The 19983-nt window shown below is 35.1% G+C and overlaps 1 protein-coding gene across 3 annotated transcripts in view; it reads right to left on the bottom strand.

Moving 5' to 3' along the window:
- Epc2 (enhancer of polycomb homolog 2) overlaps positions 1 to 19983 on the bottom strand; it is a 116373-nt gene that overhangs the window by 55681 nt on the left and 40709 nt on the right. For all 3 annotated transcript variants that reach the window (XM_003478705.5, XM_013142532.3, XM_013142533.3), the window contains exon 2: positions 18121 to 18280. In XM_003478705.5, coding sequence (XP_003478753.1) covers positions 18121 to 18280 — 160 coding nt within the window. The remainder of the gene's footprint in view (positions 1 to 18120; positions 18281 to 19983) is intronic.

Below are 19983 nucleotides of genomic sequence, written 5' to 3'. Positions count from 1 at the left end.
AGAGCTGGGCGGGAGGGGAGCCCTGCATCGACGTCCGGTGAGTGAGGGAAACTGGGACTCTCCCACAGTCTAGGAGGCACCAACAGAGGACATTCTGGGACCGGGCAGGCTTGCTAGAATAGGGAGCTGTAGTGACTTCAGTCACATATCCTCCTCTCAAGCGGGATTGGTGAGCAGTGCCTAACCTACGTGATGCTGCTGGCTGAGATCCAGTAGGCTAGCACAACCCAGATCCCAGCGCCTGAAGGTGCACCCTAGCGGGAAGGCCTTTCGGTAGGTTGACCTGGAGGGGCAGGCCCTGTGTAGACTGCCTGGTCCTTAAGTCCCTGGTGCGCTGTGGTGGGCGGGAACACTTAGCTGGCGCAATTCAGTCAGACTGTGGCTGATAGGGAAGGAAGCTGGGCCTCCTATATACGCTTGCATATATAAGGAACACAGAATATGGGAAGAGGGAGCAACAAGAAAGGCTCCTCGGCCCCCAATTCTGAGAAACAGGCAATAGCAGACACACCACCAACAGACACACCATCTCCAGAGCCTCACAGAGGAGTTCAGGAATGAAGTTATTAACGACCTGAAGCAAGACATAAGCAGAATAGTCAAAGAAATGCTAAGCACCACCCAAGAAAAAGCAGATGGTGGAATGCAAGAACAGAAAAAGAGGGGAGAATTATATGATGGAAAAAATAGAGAACATGCAGAATACGTGAAGCAGGTTCAAAGAGATTACCAGGAAACTAAAAATTCTATCGAAAACTGGCATAACAGCTTGAAAGAAACTAAAGACAGATTATCTGAACGGGAGGGCAGATTTGTAATATGGGAGCATGAAAGGAAAAACTTCTTAAAAATAACAAAAAAACAGGGCTGGAGGTTTAGCTCAGCGGCATAAGCGCCTGCCTTGCAAGCAGGCAGTTGTGAGTTTGATCCCCAGTACCAATAAAAAGGAAAAAGACAAAAAAAAAAAAAAAAAAAAAAAAAACAAAAACCAGCAACAATACGAAAACTAGAAGATGATAAGACGATCTATAACTTAAGAATTAAGAACATAAGAGAAGAAGTAGGGACACAAACAAATGTACTACAAAAGCTATTCACAGAAATAATTCAAGAGAATTTCCCTAATTTAGCAACCGGTAAAGATACTCAGATATATGAGGCATACAGGACTCTAGCTACCTACAACCCAAATGGAGCTACACCCAGGCATATAATAATCAAAATTCCAGAAATCCAATATAAGAACAGAATATTAAAAGCTGTCAGAGACAAACAAATCACTTACAAGGAAACACCCATCAGAATTACAGCAGACTTCTTGGCACAAACAATCAAATCACAAAGAGTGTGGGGGGAAATAATTCAAGCTTTGAAAGATAATAACCTCCAAGCAAGATTGAGATATCCTGCACAACTATCCCTGGAAATTGATGGAAAAACAAGGTGCTTTCAGGATAAAGAGGAACTGGGGGAATATGCAACCACCAATTCAACTCTACAGAGAATACTGCAAGATATTCTAAAAAAAGAAAAATACAAAGAATCCAGAAATAGTGGCAGAGAGGCCATAATGAATGGAGCAGAAAGCAAAATGAAGAAGACAAGCTGACCACTAATGACAGAAAAAGAGCTCAAGAGAAATGAGGCAGAGAAGATTGGATAATAGGAACAGCCATCTTGGAGAAAACGACGTCATAATAGGTAGTGCTGATTTGGTATCATCTTATTTTGAAGTCCCATCAAGCTTTTGTTCTTCTGTCTCCATAGGTCTTAACATGTTGTATCTTATTGGATTTTATTATATGTGATAGTATAAACAAAAACTTTTATAGACAAAAGTTGGGCTGGAGGTTTAGCTCAGCGGCATAAGCGCCTGCCTTGCAAGCAGGCAGTCGTGAGTTTGATCCCTGGTACCGATAATGAACCATAGTTCATTATCTGTTAGTTGATTCTAAATACCCTGTAATACTGACATTCTCTTGAATGGTTATACATTGTGTTGATATATTTGATGCTACAGTATACGAAGTTATACTCAAAGATCTCAAGGAAAGAGACACTATGGTAACTACTTTTATGTCAGGATTATCTTGTGGTGAAACACTAATTTGCTTAAATGGTTATGTATTAATCTGCACTGTTTAGTTGTTATGCCCTCTTTTATCTCAATCTCCATTTCATTATTTACTTTTTTATTTTTATCCTTTTAATTAAAGGAAAAATAAATTTTAAAAAAGCAGGATATATTATAGTAACCCACTTTGATTTTCTATTAACTTGATTTGAAGCACTGTATTGCTCTCACCATCTTGTTTTGACTGATGTTCCTCTATTCTGCTTTGCCTGATAGTACCAGGTTCGAAAGTTTAGGCAACAGCTGTGAAGATAGTGGGATTCATTATGATGCCCATACCAGTTGACTATTATCTACTTTTGAAGACCTGTAATGTCTCCAAAGTTTTGGTTTTGTTGGTTTCGTTCTTTACTGTTTTGTTCAATTTTATTATAACTGATGATATAGGCAATTCTATTTGAGATAGCGGGAGTCATTATGGTAACTATTGTTGATCACCTTGTATTATGTTTTTACATTATCTATTATGTCCACCATTTTGATTTAACCGATTCTGTTAAGTCACATTTAGTTTTTACTCTCTTCCAAAAAAAGCAGTAAGAACTGTGGGAGCAATAATACCCAAAATGTGTAATAGTCATTGTACAAAAGAGAGGAAAAGAAAGTGCTCTAAATGGTATAACTGCATGTAAATTTAAGTGTATAAAATAGACAATGATATTATTGAGTTTTGTTGGATCATTGAACAGAACTATTTGCAGTCTCGCTGATTGAATGTCCACTTTAATCTTGTAACTGGAACAAATATTTCTAACATGACAATATGTAATCCATTAACTAGTGATTTCCTACTGTTTATTTTTTTTTTCTGAAATTCTGTATAACTTTTTCTGCTATTCTGTATAACCCTTTTTCTGCTTTTTTTTCCTTTTTCTCCTTAAATTAAAAAAAAAAAGTTATTTTGTGAGTCTGTAATCCTATTTATTATCTGACGCTCTCCCCCATTTTTCTGTTTGAGCCTAGTAATTTTCTTGTTCATTCTTAACCTATTATTCACCAAGCACAGAATTTGGGCAAAATGGTCTTAAGATAGCTGGGGTTCAGGCAATATTCTGGCTTAACCACAACAAACTAATATTAAAATAATAATATGTACAAGTACAGAAAGTATATTAAGAAATGTCAAATAAATATAATGTATCTCTATAAACCACTAAATGTCCAGGTACTTAAAAACAAAATTTTTTCTCAATAGATCTGTTTTACTGTTAGCAAAATAATGAATAGACAAGGATATAAATTCAGTACATACAAAGATACCAGAAACATTTGAAACAGTAATCTTAGTAGGTGTGAAAAACCCAGCTTATAAAACAAAATTTGGAGAGTAATTAATAATTTCCTTTACTGAAGGGACTCCCCAGTGAAGATTTTACTTTAACTTCTTTTTAAAAAAACAGCTCTGCTAGGGATATGAATTATCTTTTAAAAAGCATACATTTTAAATTGCAAAACATTACAAAGTGACAGTGATGGCATTAGCATAAAGACATATAGATCAATAGGAACAGCATAGCCCAAAAATGGCTGGCAAGGGTCCCTAGACTATACAGCATGGGAATGTCTCTCCAACAAGCAATTTTGGAAACTGAATAGTCGCATGGCAAAAGAATGAAGGTGGACTCCTAGCTTATATAAAATTAACTCAAAATGAATTAAAGATGTATATATCATACCTGAAACTATAAAAACCCTAGGGAAAAAACCCACAGGCAGAAAGCTTCAAGACCAGATTGACAAAAATTTCTTTCTTTCTTTTATTTTTTTTTATTTTTTTTTGTCTTTTTCTTTTTTATCGGTACCGGGAATCGAACTCACGACTGCCTGCTTGCAAGGCAGGTACTTATGCCGCTGAGCTAAATCCCCAGCCCCTTTCTTTCTTTTTTTAAACTCTTTTCTTTTTGGTGTCAGGAACCGATCTCAGCCTCATGTTTGCTAGGCAGATGCTGCACCGTTGAGCTACATCCCCGGCCCAAAAATTTCTTAACTATAACACTAAAACCAAAAGTAACAAACGCAAAAATAGACAAATGGCACCATAGCAAATGTACAACAAAGGAAACAACAGTGAAAAAAACAGGAAATCTGCAAAGCATATACATATGTGATAAAAGATTTACAGCCCGAATATATAAAGAGCCCTATAAATCAAGAGCAAAAAAAAAATTAACCCACATTATAAATTGACAAAGGACTTGAAAAGATATTCCTTAAAGAAAATACATAATGGCCAAAAAGCTAGGCATGATGATGCCCACTTGTAATCCCAACACTTGGGAAGCTGAGGCAGGGGGATTGCCATGAGTTGTGAGGCCAGCCTGGGCTTCATAACGAATTCAAGGGCAGCCTGAACTGCATACCAAGATCCTACCTCAAAAACTCAAAATAAATAGATACATGGCCAAAAAAGTGTGCAAAAAGATCCTCAATATCAATTATCATCAGGGAAATGCAAATCAAAACTACAGCTAAGTACCAGCTCCCACCTACATTAGAATGGTCCACTACCCAAACAAACAAACAAACTAAAAATCTTAACAGCCCCATTCTGGAGATACATATGTATATATGAGAACAGAATCTTCAAGAGATAGGTGCACAAAGTCAAGATGTAAAACAAATTTCCACAGACCTGTGAAAAAGAAAACACAGTATATAATACAACCAAGTACTACTTAGCTTTAAAAAAAGGAGAAAATCTGGTCATACGCTACAGCATATATCAATCTTAAGGATACTGTGTTAAGTAAAATTAGCCACAAAACACAAATATTACATGATTCCACCTATGAGGCATCTAAAGCAATCAAACTCATGGAACCCAAAAATAGAATGGTGTCCATCATGTCTTGAGGGAAGGGGTAACAAACACTTGTTCAATATATATGGTTTTGGTTTTACAAGATAAAAAAGTTCTATAAATCTGTTGCACAACAATGCTTATATACTTAACACAGCTATTAGTATTTAAAATTGTTGAAAATAAATTTGTTATGTGTTTTTTAACTTCAAATAAAAGATAAAACAAAAGACCCTTACATTTAACCTGAATCATGTTGTGAGCAAACAGGTAAACCCAAATTGAATAACTTTTGACAAAATAATTAGGCTATACTTGAAAAACGTCACAGGCATAATGTATAAGACGACTTAGATGTAGTCTCAACAATATGTAGAAAGCCAAACAAACAAAATTTAATAATTCTTAAATGATAGAAAAGTGATGTCACAGGTTAACCACTGCCCTCAAAACTGGACAGGGAGGCAAATATAGAGACTGACAACTTACTGGAACAGAGAACTAACTCTATATGAACAAATGAGGAATGAAAAGTGTGGAAAACTAGAACTATAATTGATAAATTACTGGAAGTACAGTATGGCCACATCTGAGAGAAAAACTCCAAGCACCCCAGTCCTCACACTTGTTTTATCTTCAGGAGCTTGATCAGTTCCTCACAGTGAATACTGTGGGAAAAAAATCCCCTTGTACTTCTGAAGGAAAGAAAAGGTACACATTTTGAAATGTGTCCAAAAACATTTGGTTTTTAAAGCCTATAGTCAATAGATACTATGTCCCCAGAGCCTAATCTGCTGATGTGTTATCAAGAGTCTACTGACCTGGGGAAAGGAAAGATATAACTTCAGCTGCCTCGAGTCTCCCATGGACTGGTGCAGGTGGTGGGAGGAACCAGCTAGAGTCTCACTAGCAATACTGTGTCGCCAAATGGGGAAAAAGAAACTGAGAAGCACAGGTGACGTTCCCAATCCAGAGAATTTAAACTCATCAAAGATGGGTCTAACTGTAGGACTTAAGAATGTTTTCCCCAGACTTATATACCATTAAAGTCCTTTCTGTTGCAGTTCTTCATTTACCCAATACAAGTCTAGCATTCAAGAGACAACTGTAAAGTGCAGTAAAAAACAAGTCTGGAGAGATAAGATAGACAAGATAAGCATCTGAACCAATCAGATATGACAGGAGTGCTGTGCTTATCTTACCAGAAATTATGAAAAATTCTAACATGCCTAAGCCTTTAAGGAAAAAAAGGAAACAGCATTCAAGAAGAGATGGATAAGGTAAGCAGCAAGACAAAGATTATAGAAAAGAATTTTTGAATCACAGAAATCAAAATTACTAGTAAGTGTCTCGTAGATTTAAACATCTCTGAATTTGAAAAACATAACAATATGAACTTGTAAAACTGAAAAGCAGAAAGGAAAAAAAAAGAGTAAAATTCAGAACAGAATATCCACAAACTGTAAGATAATTATAAAAAGTGTAAAATGTATAACAGAAGTATCAGAAGAAAAAAAGACAGAAGATAAGCAAATTAATCAAATCACAGATGCAGAAAGCTTAAAGGACATCAAATAGCATAAAATCCAGACCACCACTACCACCAACAAACCCTGCACATACGGATAGCATATTTAAAGACAGAATAAAAAGGTTGATGTAGCTTAGTGTTAAAAGTGCTTGCCTAGCATGCAAGAAACCATACTCAATCAATCACCCACACTGCAAACAGAAAAGACAAAAATAAAAGTTATAAAATGTCATTACTAACCATTTATAACTTCACATATTAACATAGCTCAAAATAATTATAGAGGGGCTGGGGATTTAGCTCAGCGGCATAAGCGCCTGCCTTGTAAGCAGGCGGTCGTGAGTTCGATCCCTGGTACCAATAAAAACGAAAAAGACAAAAAAAAAAAGAAACAAAATAATTATAGATTTATATCGTTTTGGTTTTTACTATGATTTCTAAGTTAAGTTACTTTGGGGGTCAAGGGAGCAGTTTTGTAAATATTCCTAAACTAAACTCATATTAAGAATTTATCTCCTTGCTACAAAACTGTTTAAAGAGATACATGAACATTATACAGTGCTCTAAAAAAATCACCAAATTACTGTTAACAGAAAAGTTCTTTTTTTTTTTTTTTGTCTTTTTTTCATTTTTATCGGTACCGGGGATCGAACTCACAACTGCCTGCTTGCAAGGCAGGTACTTATGCCGCTGAGCTAAATCCCCAGCCCCTAGAAAAAGTTCTTAATCTTTTCAATGGTAAGCATGCAGTGGTAGGTATATAGAGAAGACATCTAACTTGAAGGTTAGAACCTAAAGATAGTTGCTAGGGCAGGAAATTCTATTTGGCCAACAGTTCTCTTAAATGATGATTATACAATTGTAATTAATTCTGTGGTAAGTGATAAAAATGAGATGAAACACACAGGTGAGGAAAAAACAAGATAGAAGATTCTTTGTGAGTGAAGATTAACTCATGATAATTAAAACTTGAGGAGGCATAAAACTGCCCCAAATTAACAGATTATTCAGAAACACTCTAAAACAGGTAATAAAAAGGAAGGGGGGAAAGGCACCAAACACATGCAGTTCACCTGATGATGATGTTTGGCTGCCTTAAAATGAACAAAGACTACACTTAATTACATGCATAATACATAATGCCTTGCACCACTGAATGTTTAAAATTACAGCAAGTATGGAATTATGGGAAAGACAAGGCTTCATCTTACTGCTTTTGTTCACCAGGTATAATTTCTTATACAAGTCATTTACTCCTTCTAGCTTTTATTACTGATATGTGTTATCAGAGTATTGGTCCATCTCTTTTATAATCCTCCACTGCAGACCAAACTGGTTTAAAAAAAAAAATCACCTAAAGAACTTGTTAAAAATTCAGATTCCAAAGTCATACATTAGCCACCAGTCATTTACACAATCATCAGGTGGCGCAGGGATAGTCCCTTCACACCAGGTCGAAATCATCCCAAGAGCTAGACTAAATAATGTTTAACATGTCTACTAGCTTTGAAATTCTTCAAATTTATATGCTTATTTATATGCTTAAAAGGAAATAGGAAAAGAAATGAAGGCAAATTTTTATCATCTAATGCCACCCTCAGGCTATTTCTTCACTAGGTATATTTGACAGCGTATCACTTTGAATTTTTATTTTCTTGTTAAAATGACAAGAGCCTATACAGCTAGGTTTTTTGTTTGTTTCTTTTTGCAGTACTCGAGGATTGAACCCAGGGCCTCGATTATGCTGGACAAGGACTCTATCACTAAAATAATTTCTCGTAATCTTGGATTGTGATTACATTTTAGAAACAATACCAAAGGAAGAGTATATTGTTAAAAATTGATAAATTGTGCTTCATTAAAAACTATACTGTAAGAGGACAAGAAAATGAAAAGAGAAACCACAGACAGAGAAAACATATAAGCACATATCTACAGAGGACTTATATTTAGAATATACAAAGAACACTACTCAGCAACAACAAACAATCCGATTAAGAACTGGGCAAAAGACCTGAACAGACATTTCATTGAAGAGAGTAAAAATCAATCCTAAGTCATTATGGAATAAAAATACCATTTCACACCTATTAAAATGGCTAAAACCCCAAGAATGACAAATGTTAAGTGCTAGTAAGGATGCAGGGCAACAGAATTCTTGTCACTGCTATGGGAATGCAAATGATACAGCCACAATGGAAAACAGTTGTCAAGGTAGGTATTTGCCAAACTGAGTTAAAACTCATCTTTATACAAAAAACCCATACATGAACATTTAGAGAAATTTTATTAATGATATGAAACTGGAAGCAACCAACATAGCTTTAAAGAGGTGAAAAGAGAAACAAATTATGGTATATCCATACAGTAGAATGCTATTCAATGATGAAAGAAGTGATCTGCTGCCAAGCAGGGAAAAGGTATATTGGTAAGTCAAATCAACTGAAATACCTACTTAATCTATGATTCCAACAATATCACATTCTGGAAAAGGGAAAATTTTGTTTTCAGCAGGGTGAAACTATTCTGTATGATACTGTCATAGTAGACGCATGACATACATTTTTCAAAACTCGTAAAACTGTACAACAAACTGCAAATGTAACTACAGAATATAGTTAATAAAACATCATCCTTGTAACAAACATACCAATAAATGCAAGATATTAATTGTAGGGAAAAGTGTGCAAGTGTACACATGAGCACTTATGGGGTAGCACAGGGGAACTCTATACTATCTGCAGGACTATTTGTAAATCTACATTTAAAAAAAAATAAAGTGTACTAACATTTTAAAAGCCTAAAACCTTACTTTACTTTTTCTTTTTTTTTTTTTAATAGCAGGGTCTCATTATGTAGTTCAGGCTGACCCTGAACTCACTATGTAACCCAGGCTGGCCTCAAACCTGTGGCGATCCTGCCTCAGCCTCCTGAGCGCTGGGATTACAGGAGTGTGCCACTACACCTAGCCCAAATCTTAGTTTCTTTAAAATTCATTTTATAATACAAATTACTAATTTAATACCTAGTATACAACTGTGTTTTGTTAATATAGCAAAACTACAAATAATCTGAATCTAAAACTTCTTGATAAGACAGAAGCAAACTTTTCAGTTAAAATCTTCAACTTGGGGGCTGGGGATTTAGCTCAGCGGCGTAAGTGCCTGCCTTGTAATCAGGCAGTCGTGAGTTTGATCCCTGGTACCGATAAAAACGAAAAAGACAAAAAAAAAAAAAAAAAAAAAAAAAACCCTAAAATCTTCAACTTGTAAATAGCCTTAATATGGATCCCTGCTGACTACTGAAGGATATAAAACTAATTCCTAGTATTTTATAGCTTTAAAAAAGTATTCTCATCACCTGAAAAAATAGCATCTTAAATAGTTAAAAACTGAAACCCATAAACACATAACACATATGTAAAATATAGTGGATATATGGAGTTTTTTGTCTGTCTGTTATTTTGACCAAGGGTCTCAACTATGTAGTACAGGCTAGCCTCAAACTCTCTGTGATCCTCCTATTTCAGCCGTCTGAGGGCTGGATTACAGACACGTACCACTACACTCAGCTATAATGCACATTTGTAATAAAAGAAAATACAACTTTTACCTGTATCATCTTTGGAAGATGGATTTTTCCTGCAATTAACATTTTGCTTTTTATTATAATTAGAGTATAAAAAATAATAAAAAAAAACCAAACCACCCTTCTTTCTTGGAGATTCTTAAGTCAATAATAACAAAGAACTGTTTCTGAACAAAGTTTAGTTTGAGTGGGGCAATATAAGAGCCTTAGTCAACTCCATGTAAGAGAGGAGACTGTATTCCTGTAATTTTGATTACTTTATTGATAAGAAGAATGTCAGTGAGAAAAGTTATTTAATCACTGAAAAGCAACATCACAACAGAAGCTATGTTTTAATTTTTTCTCTCATTCTAATTCTACAGCATTCCTATTATCCATTTTAGCCTCCTCTGAATCTTAAGAGGTGCCATCATTTAAACAGATAAATAAAGCCCACTTGACCAAAGTGCTACACAGTCTAATTCATTACATTCAAAGCAAACCATAGCTGCCAAACACAGGGCTCAATTGAAGACTCAGAGATCATTACTTGGACACAGCCCTTCCCTTCCTTGAGCCTCTTTTATGAGGACTATGTGATTATTATGGATGATAGAATGGCTCTGGAGCAACCCTAAAGCCACCAGAAGTTATTTTCTATCTCTGCTTGGTTAGGTGCTAAAGCCCAAACATTTGGCCAAGCCTCTTATTTGCATGTGTGCGTCCATGTGTAAGCAGCACATGTGCCCGTGTGCTGGAACTGGAGCAATGTTTGGCTCAGTCTATATAATTTTGCAGTGGTTTTCCCTCCAATGTCTTTGATTTGTAAAACTTTAAAAGCTCTTTTACAAAGTTGAACATAGGCTTTTTCAAAAGGCAAAATTTGCCTCTTTATAATAGAGCTGTCATTTCTCTACGAGAAAGAGCAAAATATGAAATGCTTATTTTTATTATCTTCATGGTTCCCTTTCCTTCAAGTGTCTCCCTTTACCTGGAATCTCCCCTTCTACCCATGCATAGTGCTTGTTGTGGTTTATGTTTGGATTGTGCCCCCAAGCCTCATGCAATCATGGATACCAGGGAGACTGGTGTTTGTAAATGGTTTGCTGGCTGGTACTGGGACTGGTGGTGTGAGAGCTGCACTTGCCAAGGAGTGGAGCTGGCATAAAAGTGTAAGGACGGGAAGAAAGTGTGTCTTTTCTCTTTTGCTCTGTTTGCTCTTGTGGCCATGAAGGGCTATCCCACCATGCTATCTTGCCTTGGAGCCAGCTGAGCCCTCAAAACTGTAAGAAATAAACCTTCTCTCACTTCTCTTTGGGCATCAGGTATTTTGCCTCAAAAATTAGAGAAAAATAACTTAAGACAGTTCTCTTCTACCCACTAAACCCCAGTAGGTCAAAAGAGAAGAGGTGTGTGCGCCTGACTTTTCTATCAATAGGCAACCTACTCCTTGCCCTGCAATTTACTGATCCATTCACAAAAGACAAAGTCCTTTACTCCCCCACTGTTGAGCCTATTTCCAAACCCTCTGGAATGGCAATAAATATCTATGTTTAATGTATATTAGTATTTGCAACTTATACTAATAATAGACCATGACTAAGAGGCAAGGTTAAAAAGGCACACTGTGAAGTCAGATTGTGTGGATTCTAATTCTGACTCTTGCAATTGTTTAGTTGCAAACTTGTGCTCTTTGGGTAATCTTTGGTTTATTTATTTATTTAATCTTCAATTTTAAAATGAGGGTTAAATACATTGGCTGTCTCAGCCTATATCCCAGGATTGTGACAGGCTGGAGGATTGTAAATTCAAGTACTGTCTAGGCAAATTAAGACACTGTCAACTGTGAAGGCCCTGGGTTCAATCCTCACATGTGGGGGTAAGGGAATGCCTCATAACATTCTTTGAAGAATTGGTCTTGTACACAAAATACTAACAGAACATGGACAGAAAGGCCAGTACATGTCAGCTATTTTACTGTCTTTTATTTGTAACTGTGCAAGGAAAAGCTTAGTCTTTTAAAATTTTTAAGAAATAAGCATACAAGAGAACATTTTTATAGGCAGGCACCCATAGAATAGTACTGAGAAAACAATAGAAGGCAAATTTCCTTTAGGTTTTTTATGGAAAACAGATGCTAAAAGGTGCCTACTCTTGTGCACGTGTGGCATGACTGGAGAATTTTCATAGAGATGCAGTCGTTAGGTGAATATGCTCAAAACTATTTTTGGTAACATCTACTAGCACAAGTAGGTGTGCTGAGTTACATTATAGTATCTTCTTCAGAGGCCTCACATGTGAGTTTTCTGTGCTTTCATGCTACCAAACATGCACTTTGAGACCAATCTTGCTTCTATGCCTTGCTTATATTTCATCTAAAATACATACTGTGATCCATCAAATATACCTCATCACTGTGCCTTTCCTTTCTCTTTTATTTTTTTTAACCACTGTCTTTAATCTTGTGTGCTGTGGTTTATTTAGTCGTTACAAGTCACCCCCCATTTATTTGTTTGTGGAGCACCTGACATAGAAAAATGCACACGAATCAAAGGGGCAGTTTCCTTGAACTCAAGACTTCTTTCATCTTTTTATTTCAGACCACTAAATGATTACTTCACTATTCCTCAAAATGCCTGACATTATTTTACTATATACTATTTTCTGAAGTTTAGGAGCCCATCTTTCTGGATTAGCTGCTACCCAAATAATGTTCTATCACTGCAACCTTCCATGCCACCCTCACAGCTCTTCCAAATACAGGATTTGGCGACAGGTTCTGTGCAATCTGAGAAGAGAAGAGCTAGTTTATTTGAATGTCAGTTATTCTCAGGGTTTGGCCTTGCTCACTGTCCTCATAGTCACACCTCTACTCATCTCAAGCTGGTAACTAGCTTTACCTGGAACATGTACTCTACAAATATGATAAAACCTACTTTTGTGGCACTATTTTTCCACGACTTCATAATTTGAATGTGTAATATCATTTCATGGGATTTGTGTTTCATTTTTTCTTATATGCACCCAGTGACATTTTTACAAGAAAATGTTATTCCTGGAATGCAGCCTTTTCACCAAGAGGTGTTACTGTGTAAGTAATACAACATTCATTACTTGGGCTTTTGATCTTAGGAGCAGAAGCAAATAATGTAAATCCCTTTGAGTTCCTTTTTCTCCTGTTGGGTAAAATAAGGAGTTATCCCAGCTGTCCTTTTCTCCAGAACACTCCTTTTAGTCCAGCAGGTGTGGTGGTCTACTAATCTGTGTTTGCAGGTGTAAGGGAGTGAAAAGGGGAAAATGAAATTTCATTTCAAATCAAGGAAGGAAGTCCTGCTTCCAAGAACCATTTAACTGGTTTCAAAACAGGACACAAGTTAACTTTATGAAACAATACCTCAATTCCTTCTTGTTCTAAAATTCTAATATTTAATGTCAACATTAAAATATTATCACATTAAATAAGAAGTGTAATGGGAGTTAAATAATTTACTCAAAGTAAACAAGTCCTTTTTTCCTTAAGGAGAAAAATGTGGATCCCAAATTTAATGAAGTTATTGAACTCCAAAAGCAATAAAAGAATTGTAATATCCGGGTTGACATATCCAAAATAAATGTGTATTAAAAAAACTAAATAAAACAAAGGTAGCATTTGCTGCATGCAATATAGAAATGACCACTGTAAAATCAGCCTAAATGAGAAAGAGTATGTAGGGTCATTATAGATTATGTACCTTCAAAATGCTTTTATGTTGCTAAAAATATGGGTTTAAGTTACCCAATGTGTTGTAATTAAGTTCCCCAGAATACCAATATGGTGACTTAGAAAACTAGTTCTTAAAGGGACAAAATGAAATAAAATGTTTATTTTATATGCATACAAGACTGGAGCCACCCTACTCACAACTCTTTTGCTTTAAAATGATACTGTTGGCCAGGTGTGGTACTGCAGTCCCGTAAGCCCAGTGCTTGGGAGGCTGGGACAGGAAGATCACTGTAAATTTGAGGCCAATCTGGACTACAAAGTGAGTTCAAGGCCAGCCTGAACTGCATAGTAAAACACTGCCTCATACTAAGATAAAGTAATATAAAATAAAATGACACTGCTGATGAATAAGAGATCTCTCTTTTTAATTTCTAACTTGGATGTCACCGCAGGTCTCTAAACCTGCCTGTGTAAAATAAGTCGTGTATATTTTTAAGCCCCATAAGATTGGTGTCTAAAAATGCCACAATGTGTGTGTTTTATCTTCAATCATCAACTCATTCATTTACTTATTCTGTATATATTTAATTGCATGTATAATTACATGGCAAGTACTGTGCTAAGCAGTAACATTCAAAGGTTTTTAAAAGTCCCAGCTCTTCTTTCAATGAGCTTCATATCATAGTGAGGCAACAGAAGGCAAATGATCAAAATGGAAGTTAGGTTTGCCACAATGAGGTATATATGTGACACAGGAGGCTTTGAGGCAAGTGGTGCTAAGAATTCTGATTAGCAGAATCAAGAAAAGGCTCCTAAAGGTAATACTGGAGGTAAAGTATACTTTACCAAGTGGAAGTACAGGATTATGGGAAGGCATGAGAAAATAAGGTATCAGTCAAAAAAGTGCAAACAGTTTACTATTACTGTAGCTTAAAACATGAAGTGTTAGAGAAATCAGAAAAAGAAAATGTATATCAAGACGACTGTCAATAAATAAACAAAAAAGGGAGACTACTGTCAAGACTGCACTGGATAATAAAATATGTACCAAAGTGAATGATTCTGAGTGCCTACTACTGAGTAACTTGAATGCAGATGAGGGAAAAGGTCCTTAAACAGTTCATTTCAATAAAACTGGGGTCACAGTGGAAGAACATACAAGGCAAATGGTTGGAGAGGCACAAGGAAGGAAACTCTTATGTACTATAAAAAGATGCTAAAACTTTACTCTGTAAGCAACAGAGAGCTGCTGAAAATCTCTTCATATGCGTAGTCACAAGAGTTGCCAATCTGGTGATGGATTAGGACATACCAAAACTAAGGAGTTTTTTGCCAAAGCCCAGGCAAACAATACCACAAAGATTAAACAGAGTCACTAGTGGCAATTTCATTTTTTTTTCCTAGCCTGGCAAAGTGAGAGTCTTTCAAATTTTTCATTAAAAGAAGGGACAAATCCTGAGTGATATTTTCCAAAATTCTTTGTATGTGAGGGCTGGGGAGAAATACTTTTAAATGTTCAAAAAAAATTTTTGGAAAACTTTTACTTAAAACTCAATAAAAGTATGAGTTTAAAATAGTTACATATAAGACCTTGACTCTAGTATTTGGCATGTAAGGGAGCAAACTACGAAATATCAATTTGATGGAAATTTATATATACACTGAAAGTGACCTACTATAAAAACCTAAGAAATCTGAAATGAAAACAAAAAAAATCCGAATTAAAAACTATATACAAACTGAGCATGGTGGCATACATCTGTAATCCCACCGTTCAGGAGGCTGAGACAGGAGGACTGCTTTTAGCTAGATACCCACCTAGATTACACAATGAGTTCAAGAACAGTCTCAACTACACAGCAAAGTACATGCTTCACAAAACCAAAGTCAAACCAGACCAAACCAAAACAAAGCTATATGGAGAGTATGACATTGTATAGTACAATATATGGCATATACTTACAAACTAAAAGAAAAAATGAAATAGTTAAAACATTTTGTTATTTTTAAATTCCATTTTACAATAAAGGAATAACAGGATAAAAATGAAATGGCCTGACCAATTTTTTCCTCTCAGTTTCCCAGAATGATTTTTACAAATAGTCCCAATATCTAGCTCTAAGTAAAGTACAAAACAACTGATACTTTGGCTAGAAGAAATCCTTAAAATTCCCATTCTGAATAGCCATGTCTTTTCTGATAAAAAGATAAAGGCAAATTTTAAAAGCTGAATGCAGGCAAAGTCAAAGAGCAAAGAGGAGACAAATCACACAAATAACTTTTGCATGTATGTTTCTCTTGAATGCTCTGGAGAAGTTTCCGGAAAATGGTTCTACCACAAAGGATTTTTTTTCTTAAGGCCATCTGAAAACAATTTAGTTAGTCAATAAACATAGCATTCATTGAACATCTATAAATCAAACACATAAAAGATACAAAAGAAAATAAAACAGTTCCTGTTCTTGAGCTTGAAGTCTAACAAAAGGATAGTTATAAATCATTACAATTAAGTATAGTGGAGCCAGGCATGGTGGTTCAGGCCTATAATCCCAGCTCTCTGGAGGCTGATACAGGAGGATCATTGCAAGTTCGAGATCAGCCTGGGCTACAAAGTGAGCTTAAGGTCAGCCTGAACTGCATAGAGACCCTGTCTCAAAAATACAAAACAAAGAAGAAAAAAAAAAGTATGGTGAATTTTCTATGAATTATGGATAATATGCTATGATAAGCAAAGATAAGAGGTAGATGAAGGTTTTTTTTTAAATCGGAACCAGGGATTGAACTCATAACCATGCACTTGCAAAGCAGGCGCTTATGACACTGAGCTAAATCCCCAGCCCCAAGAGGTACATAAAATTATAGAAAGCTTCACAAGGGAGCCAGGTCTAAAATGAGTGATAGAAAGGGAAAAAAGACTTAAATAGTACAAGCAAGAAAGTGTGAAATGTGAAACAAGGTGAATGTGGATAATCTTCAATAGTCCCTATGGCACACAGCAAGGTAAAAAAAGCAACAGAAAATGAGTAAACAAATCATAAAGAACCATACAGTCATACTAGAAAATCTAATTATTTAACGATATCAAATCTAAGCTGCCATCAATTACAAGGTGTACCTTTAACATACATATCATAAAAAGAAAAAAGATTTATCTTCAGTCTTAACATTAACCAAGTTTAATAAGAAATATATCCTCAGTGTAAGATACAGAAAGAAAACAGACTTTGTAAAAACAGACATTAAAAATTTTGCACTTCTGAAGTAGTCCAAGGGCTAGAGGAAGAAGAAAACAAAATCTTGCCCTGAGAACTGAATTTTGAGCAGGTCTGTAGTATGAATTAAAGCTAACACTGTGGTTCAAAAACAAATGTAACAGATTTTCAAGTAGTCTCAAGTTGGTAAGATCCTCAGATACCTGGCAGAAAAAAATGGAAATTCTCATTGGAAGAATAAGGCTTCAATCATGAACAACAGCAATTTAAGATGCAATTTAATTTCAAAGATGAACAATGAAAAGTATACATTAAAATTAATGAAAACAGTCAATTTAACATCAATATTAAATCTGGTGAATTTACTTGAGGAACTTTTAAAAATATTCATCACTATTTTGAACATTCAGAGATTCTGTCAGATACATACTTCAGGTAGATATGAAACAGAGCACTGAAAACCTTTTTAAAACACTACTCAGCAATTTTTTTAATCTGATAAAATACGAAGACACTAGTATATGTGGCAGAATCAGCTGAAAACTCCTACTATAGAATAAACAGTAGAATTTTGATCAAGAGTATAATTTGATTACACTGACAATTTAAGAAAACCACTATGGTACATGGTACATAAAGATTTCTTGGAGACCGTAAAAAGAAGAAAGTAAGGACAAGAATTGGAGGGTTGTAAATACTACAGTTAGGAAATTATTGAGATAGTTTTAAGACTAGATGATAATCATTTAAATAGTAACAATAGGAAGAAATTAAGAGCATAAAGGAAGCAGAATTTTATAAAAACCAAATGAATGTAGAAGTGTAGTACCTAATTTAAAAATTTTTCATACTCCTGACCAATAATTGACCATTGGGGCTTTTAAAACAAATCTACTCTGGGTATGGCAAACCAATAATTTTCAGCTATATATATAATACAAATGCCAATATAAAATCCTATATTGCATAAACATCATATGCTCCTTTCAACCGCTAATAAAATCAAAATGATCTCTAAATTCACATGTAAGCATAGATGAATTTTAATCTGCAACATTTAATATTTCTACTAGTACATACAAACAAAAATTAAAATCTCTGGACAAAAGCAAAGATTTTCACTGGTTGGTAAATCTAAATTACAAACAGAAAACAATGAATTAACAAACTTACGCTGAATATGAATGAACTGTTTGGGCTGTTTAAATTCTCCTTTGTACAAGCGATTGTAATAGTTGACGTTGCTCTCTGCCTCAGGAACAGGAATGACCATGCTCTCTTTTTTTTCTCTAAACACTTGCTGTGCTGAAATAGCTCGCTGTAAATGATGTTCCTGGAAAATGTAAAGGAGGCAATGTAAGTTGTTTTGCTAATATAAATTCAATTCATAATTCCATTGAAGAGTTAAGTTTGTGAAATAATGGCAACAATCAATTATAACTAGGTTTCTTCACTCAAAATTTCTCTGATGCAAGCCTATAGAAACTACTCATCACTCTCCTTTAATACCTATGTTTCATCATGATAACATTACCTTAGATTAGATGGTTACATTTCAGTGAGTAGAATTTTTACAAGATTAAACATGAATTTAGTAATAAACTACAATTTAAAAGTTCAGTTATAATAAAATTGATTCTTGTTTGCTAAACTGTCACCTCAAGGAAAACATGCAAGTCACAGAGTAAAGAAAAATATGCAAGTTACAGAAAACTTGTATTACAAATTTTAAGTATCTTCTGTTTATATATTTAAAACTTAGTAGTACAATATTCTGAATCACTAAAAAAAGATAAGATTATGTTCAAGAAATTGTGTTGCAAATCAGGGCAGGCACTATTTTTAAATTAAGTCTAAACAAAAAGTTCCTATAAAATATTCACTTCCACAATTTACTCCAAGAGTCTCCTAAATGTTTTTCTTTCTTACTCTACTGCCCTGCTATGGCCCATACCCAATATGGCACTTTATGCTTTGGAAGATGGTCTCCTTTACAGTAAGCTTCACAAGGGAATAAGGTCTAAGATGGGCTCCAACACCTGTTATCTCCTCTCCCATCTTTATCACAATGTTTCTCCTTACTTTTCCCAAATACTGTTCCTTGCTTTTGAAATTCCTTAAAGTCTCGTCCGTCACAACCCTTCCACCACTTCTTAAGAACATTCCTGGTTCAACAGCAACCCTCTCCTGGTTTATTTTTCTCCATGTTTATGTTTCTGACTTACTACTGTAGATTATTATTACACAAGCTAACACATGACATACTAAGGATTTCATTTATTTATTGTCCACCTCCTGCCAACAATCAAGTAAGCTCCAAGAAAACAATGATTTTTGTTCAACTTTTATATCTCTAGTTCCATGTATTGCTTAACACATATTAAATTAATGAATAAATAAAATTTTTACTGGATTTCTGCTATATATGTGTCTATGCAAACACTTTGCACATAAAGTGTAAAAATGTTCAGTAATCCATTCAAGGTCACGCAGTCCTAAGTAACAAAACAGGTATGAACCCAGACTCACTCTCTTCACCTCCCTATCAATCATCTATGTAAAAGCAAAATCTTTAATTCTATGTTACACTAATATATCTTTTGAAGTTTTATAGTGTTAGCTATTTTACCTTCATTCAAGTCCTTAGGGTGTGTAAAAAATCATTCAAAAAAATATCAGTGCAATGGCTGGAGAAAAGCTTTCATTCAAGGTACTAATAAAATTAAACTGAATGCCCATTATATGCAAAAACAGATTAGATTAAAAGAACTTTAAAATGAAGATGGAAGAGGGTGGTATCAAATAATGATGACAAAAGGATTTTGTTAATTTCATGATAGTCTATTGTTTATTCTTTTTTTTTTTTCTCTTTATATCGGTACCAGGGATCGAACTCACAACCACCTGCTTGCAAGGCAGGTGCTTATGCCACTGAGCTAAATCCCCAGGCCCTATTGTTTATTCTTAAAAAGCAGGCAGAGGATATAAAAACAGCAGTGAAGGAACAGAAACACAATGCAAGTGGAGAAACAAGCT

Source organism: Cavia porcellus, unplaced genomic scaffold (genome assembly GCF_034190915.1).
Source record: "Cavia porcellus strain 051 isolate PalLab524CR breed Dunkin Hartley unplaced genomic scaffold, mCavPor4.1 scaffold_12, whole genome shotgun sequence".
Classification (NCBI taxonomy): Eukaryota; Metazoa; Chordata; class Mammalia; order Rodentia; family Caviidae; genus Cavia; species Cavia porcellus.
This window is presented reverse-complemented; position numbering and strand designations above follow the sequence as displayed.